General features: G+C 49.4%; 1 protein-coding gene across 1 annotated transcript; it reads left to right on the top strand.

Annotated features, from left to right (window-relative positions):
• The first annotated feature begins 1,891 nt into the window (after window positions 1–1,891).
• Window positions 1,892–7,475, top strand: LOC142365505 (uncharacterized). Its single transcript, XM_075446327.1, has 4 exons — window positions 1,892–2,488; window positions 6,590–6,676; window positions 6,758–6,787; window positions 7,449–7,475. The coding sequence occupies exons 1-4, from the start codon at window positions 1,892–1,894 to the stop codon at window positions 7,473–7,475; spliced, it is 741 nt and encodes a 246-aa protein (XP_075302442.1).
• Window positions 7,476–10,230: the final 2,755 nt, after the last annotated feature.

The raw sequence follows: 10,230 nt of genomic DNA, 5'->3' as shown, positions 1-10,230 counted from the left end.
GGCATACACACAAGACAGACAGACACACAATGAGACAGTCACACATACACACACACACTTGTGATGGGTGCGCTTGACCCCTCAACCAGACTTGCAATGATTTAGCACAGGCTCTAGAGGAGGTAAAGGCCTGAGCCGTAGCCAGGCCAAGAACTCCTCTAGTTTCAATCTGTTCTCTGAAAACCCAAAAAGGAGCAGAGTGACACAGTGAGCATCGATGCATGTGAGCTTGGAACACCAATCATGCGGTCAACTCATGAATAGCAGGTGGCTTTTCCAAGACTCATTCATCAAAAAACAAAGTAAGTTGTGGGTACAATGAGTCTTATACATACCTTTCCCATGGCATGTAACTTGACTACAAGCAAACCACTTTATCCCATAAATATGACAGCCTAATTGAGCCTTCTTTAAGCTAGGCTGCTAGGTAGCGTGGCTGCATGGCAGTGATCTCCTGTTGAGCTGGGGTGCCCCTCAAGGTTTCTCCTCGAGGCAGAGAGATCTTTGACCAAGAGCAGATCTTTGGTAAGCGACCGATATCGCACATAACTCTGTAGTATGATAACTTTGATTTTGCCTTGGAACTTTGATTGCATGCTGAATTGATGCTAATGAAGCATTCATGTATAATCCTTTAGACCTAAAACTGTTGATGAAGTCTGGATCCAGTCGCACTTAGGCTCCTCTCTGAGAAGCAGTTTAGAAAGCAAGGGGGTCCATTCTGAACCTCGTGACTTAACGAGAGGGTCTTCCATACCCTTATTGTCTCTGGTCTCTCTGCTAATCATTCTAACTCGAGTGTAACTCAATTTTCCTTTGCATATTTCTTCCATGTAGCAATTAATAGAGTGAACCTTGCCATCGAACTTTGTTAAGTTGCTGTAGAAGACCGCTACAAACTGGTTTTGTCTCGACATTGCTATTGCCATCTCTTGCTGGCCTCTGGAAAGAAACCGCCACAACGACCTGCAGGAAAGCGCTTGCGCACAGAGTAGCCCGTGGACGGGCAAGAACAGACTTGTCTAAGCAGGCAGCATGCATGGCAGGAACTGCATGTATGCGGACATGCTCTGCGCATGCGCAAATGCCCCTATAAAAGGGCAGCACATGGTCCTCGCTGCCCCCTTGCTCTCCTCCTCGCCGCCCTCCTCTTGCTCTCCTCCTCACTGCCTGGCTGCTGGGCTCTACTCTCGCCGGGGCTCCACGCCTGCACAGAGACTGAGCCGACTGGACATCGCTGGACATCGTCGAATCCGTGGTGGTGGTAACTGATCCTCTCCCCCCCGCACTTCTTTTCCATGCCCGCTGGGGTTTTTCCGACTTTTATCCCTTTTTTTTTTTTTTCCTGTCTCGTCTTCTCCTCCTTCCCCCCCGCTGCTGTCCCCGCCAGACCTCCGATTCCCGGTTCACCGAAAATAAAGTTTACAAGGTTGCACGGCATATGACTGCGTTTGCATCTTAATCTCGTCTCCTGGGATCGCATCGAAACCTCCCCGATATCGGATCGGGACATTTTTATTGGCGTCAGGGACAGGATCCCTCGAGACAAGAGTGCTGTGCCTCCTTGCTGTGGTGCGCTCTGTGATTGCCTGTGAATGAGTGCGAACGAAGTGTGAGGAAGGCGTGAATGGCGGTTTCTCGTTTCCTTTTGTACTGCTCTTATCACAGATTTGTGTATTAGTATATGGTTTGGCCTCCTGGGAGTGAATAGGGGAAACTTGGACTTTAAGGTGTGACCCTCTCAGAATGATATCCCCTTTGTAGGAATTTTTTGTAGGAACTTTGTGGGAATTTTGTGCTTTAGATTACGTTTTGGCCTCCCGGGAGCATATCAGGGAAGCTCGGATTTCAAAGCGTGGCCCTCCCGGGACGACATCCCCTTTGTAGGAAAATGGCCGCCCAGCAGGCAGCCGACACGTGTGATTGTGTGTCCGTGCGGGCTGAGGAAACAGAGAGGCTGTATGACTTTCTAGAGGCTCACCGCGCTCGCCCCTCGCTCCAGGGGCAAGGCTGGGCGAGGGACCATTGGTTTCGGTTACAGAGTGTGGTAGACAGAATGAAAATGTTGCAAAAAGAAGCCAGAGTTAAGAGGGGGAAGGGAAAAGTGATCATCTGTGTGGTGTTGGGAGCGAGTTTGGCTGCTGCAGTGGAGGAAAGGAACCAGAGGTCTGGTCAGGCTGAGGCGGTGGTAGATTCTCTGCAAGCAGTGGTAGAAACTCTGCGAGAACAGTTGCAGGAAAGTAAACGGCTGCTGGAGGAGGAAAGGCGCCAAAACGTAATATTGAAGGAGGAGTTAAGGAATCAGCTCCTGAGGGACGCAGACTCCTTGGCGGAAACAGAAGTAGCGCGGGCAGAGAAAGAGATACGATCGATCTATCCCCAGGGTGACTTGAAGGGAGCAAAAGAGACCGCAGGCAGCCCCCCCCACATGTATCCATTGGTTAAAACGGAATTCGTATATGAAGACGACGGTGATAATCGTCCCCAGGTTATTACTAAAGAAACCCCTTTTGCGGCAACCGAATTGGCAAAGCTGCGAAAAGATTTTGCGAGAACCGCGAGAGAATCGGAGACCGAATATGTCTGGAGGGTGTCCCTGTCGGGGGGGGATGGGATCTTCTTGTCGGAAAGGGAAGCGGAAGGGTACTGGGGCCCGGGCGTGTTCTTAACCACCGGCGATCGCCGAGCCCCATGGTCGCTGACTCAGAGGGCTGCGTACTGGGCGGGGGGGTTGAACCCGCTGGAGAGGGGGAACCCCCTGGCCATAACGGGCACGACAGATCAGTTGCTGGAAAGTGTGCAGAAAGCGGCTTGCCTTCAGATGATGTATGATCGGGAGCTCAAGCCTTATCTGAGCTCCCCGATGCTGCTGCCGGTAGACCCTGAAAGAATGACTCCCCTAATACGGGGGCTTCCCGATTCCCTGAAACCCATAGGGATCCAGCTGCAGGGGAGAATTCAAAACACCCCCAGCGAGGAGAGAATCGCGGCTGCCCTGGAGGGGGGGGCGGCCCCCGACCGTCGGTGGCCAGGGAGGAAAGTGTGGACGTGGGGGGAGATAGCCCAAGAGCTGATTAACTATGGGAGGAGATACGGACCTGTTAACCGGCCGTATCAAAGAGCTGAAACCAGAGCCGTGCGAGCCGCAGAGCGAGGGAGTGGGCAGTCATTTTTCTCGGGGAGAAGCCCGGATCTGGCCGGGAAAGAAAAGCCCCTAAATCAGCAGGTGATCTGGCAGTTAGGGCTTCAGAAGGGCATTCCCCGGGACCTCATGGATGGACTCCCGACCAAGAAGCTAGGACAGCTTGTGCACAGATGGTTAGGGCAAGGAATCGGTTCTGAGCCAGGTCCTAGTGCCCCACCCTTGGTGGATCTGGGGGGGGAGCAAAATAGGGAGAAGATGGTGGGAAACTAAATCCTCCGCTCCCCCAGGGTGAGGGGGGAGGCGGAGGGTGGATGTTTGTAAGACAGCTCACCTGCAATAACAAAGGGGATTTATTGATTACGGTGGCGGTAGGGCCAAAGAGGAGATCGGTAACCTTTTTGGTTGACACTGGAGCACAAATTACTGTGCTAAGCCGGGTCGAGGCGGAACGGTGTGGAATTTCGGTCCCGTCCAAAAGACTGATAGTTTTAAACGCCTTGGGGAAAACCCAGACAGTGCCCATGACTCCGGTGACATTATGGCTACCGGGGGAGGAAGACCCCGAGGACACCATGGTAGCTGTGGGACCTTTCCAAATGAACCTTTTAGGCATGGATGTTTTAAAGGGTAAACAGTGGCATGATACCCAGGGAAATTCGTGGTCCTTTGGTGCCCCCCAAATTAGACAATTGGCTCAAACCCCAAGCGCGGAGGTGCATCTGCTACAAGCGGCGCCTGCCCTCCCCCCTTCTAAATTAACGAATGTGAAACCCTACCCGCTGCCGTTGGGAGCCAGGGCAGGCACAGCCCCGGTGCCGGCAGAGCTGCGGGAACAAGGAGTGGTGGTTCCCACCCACTCGCCTTACAATTCCCCGGTCTGGCCGGTGGCGAAAACCTAATGGAAAGTGGCAGTTAACGGTCGATTACCGCCGTTTGAATGCTAATACGGGACCGTTAACTGCTGCTGTGCCCAACATTGCCGAGCTCATTAGCACCATTCAGGAGCACGAACCCGATTCTGGCAACTATTGATGTTAAGGATATGTTCTTTATGGTTCCCCTTCAACCTGAAGATCAGAGCCGTTTTGCTTTCACCTGGGAAGGACAGCAGTACACTTTCACTCGGCTTCCCCAGGGCTATAAGCACTCTCCCACGTTAGCTCACCATGCCCTAGCGCAGGAATTGGAAGTGATCCCCATACAAGCTGGGGTGAAGATTTATCAGTATATAGATGATGTGCTTGTGGGAGGGAGTCAGATAGAGGAAGTTAAGGAGGCGCAGCGGGACATTATCACCCATTTAGAACGTATAGGATTGACGATTCCGCCTGAAAAGATAGAAGCCCCTTCTAGTGAAGTGAAATTTTTGGGAATCTGGTGGAGGGGGGCAATGACTTGTATCCCCCCTGATACTCTGTCCTCCCTCGACCTAATTAAAATGCCAGAATCAAAGAAAGATCTGCAACATGCATTAGGACTACTTGTGTTCTGGAGGAAACATATCCCTGATTTTTCGATTATTGCTAGACCTTTGTATGATTTACTGCGGAAAAAGGCCCAATGGGAGTGGACCCAGGTCCACGATGAGGCGTTATGACTGTTGGTGTTTGAGGCAAATGCATACCAAGCCCTTGGACCTATCCATCCGACAGACCCAGTCCAAATCAAATGGGGGTTTGCCCGAACTGGGCTCTCAATTCATTTGTGGCAGAAGGGACCAGAGGGGCCCATTCGGCCCATCGGATTCTATTCACGTAGTTTCAAGGATGTTGAAAAAAGGTATACAACTTGGGAAAAGGGTCTATTTGTAGTTAGTCTAGCTTTGAGAGAGGCTGAACAAACTATCCGACAGCAGCCCATAATCCTTCGGGGCCCATTTAAAGTGACCAAAGCAGTTTTAACAGGAACCCCACCCCCTGACGGGGTGGCTCAAAGAGCCTCCGTACGGAAATGGTATGCCCAAATAGAGCATTATTGTGAGATCTTTTCTGTATCTGAAGGAGCTACTAAAGTGTTGAATATACAGGATGAGGCAGACCTAGATAAGGATGCGCCCCAGCTTGCTCCTGTGATACAAACAGCTCCCCCATTTTCTGAACAGTTACAGAACGTATGGTTTACAGATGCTTCGTCGAAGTGAGAAGGAAAGATTTGGAAGTATCGAGCTGTGGCACTTCAGGTCGGGACTAAGGAACAAATCATTACTGAAGGGGAGGGCAGCGCGTAGGTGGGAGAGCTAACTGCAGTGTGGAGTGTATTCCAGCATGAGGCCCAAGCTGCTTCCCCTGTATATATTTATACTGACTCCTATGCAGTTTTTAAAGGCTACACAGAGTGGCTGCCATTCAGGGAACAGAATGAATGGGAGGTTAACAGGATACCGATATGGCAAAAGGAAAAATGGCAAGATATTCTTGCAATTGCTAAATGTGGGAAGTTTGCAGTGGCATGGGTTGCATCCCACCAACAAAGTGACACCCCAGTGAACCGATGGAATGCTGAAGTGGACGAACTAGCTCGACTAGTTCCTCTGCAGAGCACCCAAATAACAGAAAATTTGGAACATTTATTAGAATGGCTGTATATAAAATAGAAACATTCAGGGATAAATGATTTATTGCGTGAGGCGCAAGCTCGAGGGTGGCCAGTTACCAGGGAGGAATGCAAAACATGTATATCCTCTTGTGAACAGTGTCGTGTCCGTTTGGACAGACACCCCCTGGAAAATGACCCCCTGCACTTAAGGAAAAGGTTTGTGGGAGGCCTGGCAGGTTGATTACATTGGTCCGTTTCGAAAATCAGAGGGAAAATGTTACATATTGGTGGGTGTTGAAATAGTGTCTGGACTAGTACAGGCCAAGGCATGTGCCAAGGCGACAGGGGAGAACACTGTGAAGGCCCTGAAAGAATGGTTTGGGACCTTCCCTAAACCACAATCGATTCAATCGGACAATGGTTCACACTTCACAGCTAAAATAGTTCAAGAATGGGCGGCCCAAGAGGGAATTTCATGGGTGTTCCACACACCATACTACCCACAAGCAAATGGGATTGTGGAAAGAACAAATGGTTTACTAAAGCGATTTCTGAAACCACACAAATCAGGATGGGCCGAGCGGGTGGGGGACGCAGTGACCAGTGTCAATAGCCGCTGGGGAACAAATGGATGTCCAAAGATTACAGCGTTTTGCCCCTAGGCACCAACAATTATGCCCACCTCGCATGGCCCTGGTCACTCTAACAACCCATCCCATTTCCCCGGGCAACCTGTCCTGGTTGAACTCCCCACTGTGGGAGCAGTACCGTTGGTATTGGATACCCCGGGGAACAAATATATTTGGAAGGCGAGAGACGCTTGTGGGAAGGTCCATAAGATTCACACTAAGTGGATTATTCCTTCCTTCTGACCCGAGAAGCGAGTTTGTTTCTGTTCTTACTTTCCAGGAACAACTGACCCGGACACACCCTCCCAGAGGAAGCAAAATGGACACAGATTGTGACTTAATCAGAATGCGCACATTATTGTTGGTCGTACTAGTTGGGGGATGCATCTATGGAAGCCATGGAAAACCACTTCCTCCACCTCCCACTGATCCCTACGATCCCTTTAAGGACAATGAGTTTGTGTTGTTAGCCAATGCTGTAAGTCGAACTTTTAATCTGAGTCACTGTTGGGTCTGTGGTGGACCCCTGGGGTTATCGAGCTGGCCATGGACGTCTACACCCCTCACCCCAGCCCAGATTGTGAGCAATTACAGTGAGACCACGAATTCTACTTGGGGTGATAGCGGAACATGGCCAATTCAGTTTCCGGCTGTTGGGCAATATTGTTTAAACTGTGTCCAGGAGGGAGGGATCCATGTTGGGGAAAGCAAGTGCAAATGGACACTCACCTGTAAGCTAGTTGATAAAGATAGAGGTGTCCGCATATGGATGTGGCTTGATGAAGCCGGGCACAGTCGGGGATTTAAGGCATACTGGTCAAGCAAAAATGAAACCTTCCTCCAACGGTCCAATTATTACCCCTATAGTCAAGTGTGTGAGTGGAAAAATGATTCTGGCTCCTGGTACTGCACTGGCCGCATAAACGACAGCCCCACTGAGTTTTTTAACCCTTTTGGCGACAAGGACACAACTCTTTTTCAATCTCCAAGGGAGACAGCTGGACCATTTGCTTATGGCACTAAGGCAAAAAGGGGTCATTATTGGATCTGCGGACATACTGCCTACAAACGTTTACCGGCAGAATGGGCAGGGACTTGTTATGTAGGGATTATCCGGCCCATGTTTTTCCTCCTCCTAGAGATGGGTGGACCTCGTTTGGGGATAAGACTATATGATGATCTGGGGGATAGAACGATTGCCCGTAAAACGCGATCTATTGAGGTTAACCTGGGTGGAACGCAAAAATGGGGGAGTGATGAGTGGCCTCCTGAGAGAATAATTCAGCATTACGGACCTGCCACCTGGAACCCCAATGAACCAATATCAGGGGCAAGGGAACCAATTTATAATCTAAATCGGATAATTCGATTGCAAGCGGCCCTGGAAATCATCACTAATAAAACTGCAGATGCCTTAGACCTTTTAACTCGACAGTCTCAACAGATGCGCACAGCAATCCTTCAACATCGCATGGTCCTGGATTACCTGTTAGCTGAAGAGGGGGGGGGGTGTGGGAAACGAAATATTTCTAACTGTTGCTTGGAGATCGATGACGTGGGTGAAGTGGTCCTGCAATTGACTAAAGATATTAGGAGAATCGCTCACGTTCCAGTACAAACATGGAATGGTTGGACTGGTGATTTGTGGTCCTGGTTGCCAGGGACACGATGGGTAAAACAATTACTACTATTTTTGTTATGCGCGGTTGCTGCATTAATGTTTTTACCATGTATTGTTCCCTGTTTTGTTCAGTTAATCCAACATGTGGTATCCAATATGCAATTCATACCCATCACGTCACCTGACGGCGTAAGACAGATCCATGTCATTCGACAATCAAAACCAACCACTGTACCCATCATTTAGACCCTATAGAATTCACAGACTGTCAAAGGGAAGAATTGCATACCTATATCCATGTCACACCCACCCTGATTTTCTGTGTTTGTTATCATGAAAAGACTACCTCATACTTACCTGATTCATCAAACTTTTGTTCAGTAAGACATTGTTAAACTTAACAGTGTTCGAAGAGACAGTGTTTACATTGTGTAATGTTTCAACATGCCTACGATTGTGCATTTCTGTGCCATACCCCTTTTTTTTTTTCTTTTTTTTGGTCCCTCCTTCCCCTGCCGTGTCACCCATCCCTTCTATCCTGGTTTCTACCCCTATTTCTCTCTCTCTTTCTCTCTCTCTCTCTCTCTCCCTCTTTCTCTCTTTCTCTTTTTCTTTCTCTCTCTCTCTCATTTCTCGTTCCCTCTCGTTCTGTATCTCTAGACCACCACCACCTCCCACACCACCGCAAAGGCAGCAATGTCGAGCCACGGGGTGGTGTAGAAGACCGCTACAAACTGGTTTTGTCTCGACATTGTCATTGTCATCTCTTGCTGGCCTCTGGAAAGAAACCGCCACAACGACCTGCAGGAAAGCGCTTGCGCACAGAGTAGCCCGTGGACGGGCAAGAATGGACTTGTCTAAGCAGGCAGCATGCATGGCAGGAACTGCATGTATGCGGACATGCTCTGCGCATGCGCAAATGCCCCTATAAAAGGGCAGCACATGGTCCTCGCTGCCCCCTTGCTCTCCTCCTCGCCGCCCTCCTCTTGCTCTCCTCCTCACTGCCTGGCTGCTGGGCTCTACTCTCGCCGGGGCTCCACGCCTGCACAGAGACTGAGCCGACTGGACATCGCTGGACATCGTCGAATCCGTGGTGGTGGTAACTGATCCTCTCCCCCCCGCACTTCTTTTCCATGCCCGCTGGGGTTTTTCCGACTTTTACCCTTTTTTTTTTTTCCTGTCTCGTCTTCTCCGCCTTCCCCCCCGCTGCTGTCCCCGCCAGACCTCCGATTCCCGGTTCACCGAAAATAAAGTTTACAAGGTTGCACGGCATATGACTGCGTTTGCATCTTAATCTCGTCTCCTGGGATCGCATCGAAACCTCCCCGATATCGGATCGGGACAGTTGCCCTTTTACAACATCAGCTTTTGCTAACACCTTTGACAGTGGTTCTTTAAGTGATCTAAATCACTCATTCACAACAAATTAGCGTAGTCAGCAGAATCCTAAATCAGGAAGAATAAAAACCAAAGGGAGCAAGACCTACAGGAAGAACTGAAAGCCAGAAAGGCAGCTGAATTAATACTGTCATTGAAAACTGAACAGCTGCAGAAACAGTTACAAGAAGAATAAGAAAAAACCACAGAAGTTGGAAAAAAGATCTAGATGATGCTCATGCAGGATCTGCATCCCCCTAACCGCATTTTCCTGGGTTCAGCTGGGATAGGGTTAATTTTCACAAGAAGCTGGGAGGGGACACAGCCAGTATGGCTGATGCAAACTAGCCAGACAAAGGGGACATTCGATGCCATGTGATGCCATGCTCACTATAAAGCTGTGGGAGCTGGCTGGGGGAGGAAAACAGCTGCTTTGGAGTGGACTGGGCATCGGCCGGTGAGAAAATTGCGTTGTGTATTCCTTGCTTTGTATATTCTTTTTATCAGTATTGCAGTTGTTCTTTTCCTCTTCCTTTGCTGTTCTGTTAAACTGTCTTGACCTGACCCACAAGTTTCGCCTTTTTTTTCTGATTCTTCTCCCCATCCCACCAGAGGAGGAGGACCAAGCGAGCAGCCACGTTGTTCTTTGTTGTTGGCTGGGGCTAAACCACAACAGATCTTTTTGGCAAACAATGTGGGACACAAAGAGTTGGGATAACAGCAGATCTGACCAGAAGGTGCTAAAACAACTTTGTTATAATTTGTTGCACCCATTTATTATATTAGTTAAATAGTCGCTGGTCACAATGTTGCTTTGTTTGGTCACATGGTTGTGGTATGTAAACCCTTACTTGCTGTATGTGTTCCCTGCAGTGATGTTTATCACCTCTGGAAAAAGGATGAGGATTATGATTTTGCTGTAC

This window comes from Opisthocomus hoazin, chromosome W (assembly GCF_030867145.1).
Source record: "Opisthocomus hoazin isolate bOpiHoa1 chromosome W, bOpiHoa1.hap1, whole genome shotgun sequence".
Lineage (NCBI taxonomy): Eukaryota > Metazoa > Chordata > Aves > Opisthocomiformes > Opisthocomidae > Opisthocomus > Opisthocomus hoazin.
The sequence above is the reverse complement of the archived record's forward strand: the minus strand, read 5'-3'. Positions and strand labels throughout refer to the sequence as shown.

Bases quoted from the DNA above. Each gene is read 5' to 3' on its own strand.
- LOC142365505 (XM_075446327.1), top strand. From the start codon at position 1,892: ATGGCCGCCCAGCAGGCAGCCGACACGTGTGATTGTGTGTCCGTGCGG. The intron at 2,489-6,589 runs GTTATTACTAAA...CTTACTTTCCAG, and splicing joins ACGGTGATAATCGTCCCCAG to GAACAACTGACCCGGACACA. The intron at 6,788-7,448 runs GTAAGTCGAACT...TCCTCCTCCTAG, and splicing joins TTGTGTTGTTAGCCAATGCT to AGATGGGTGGACCTCGTTTG.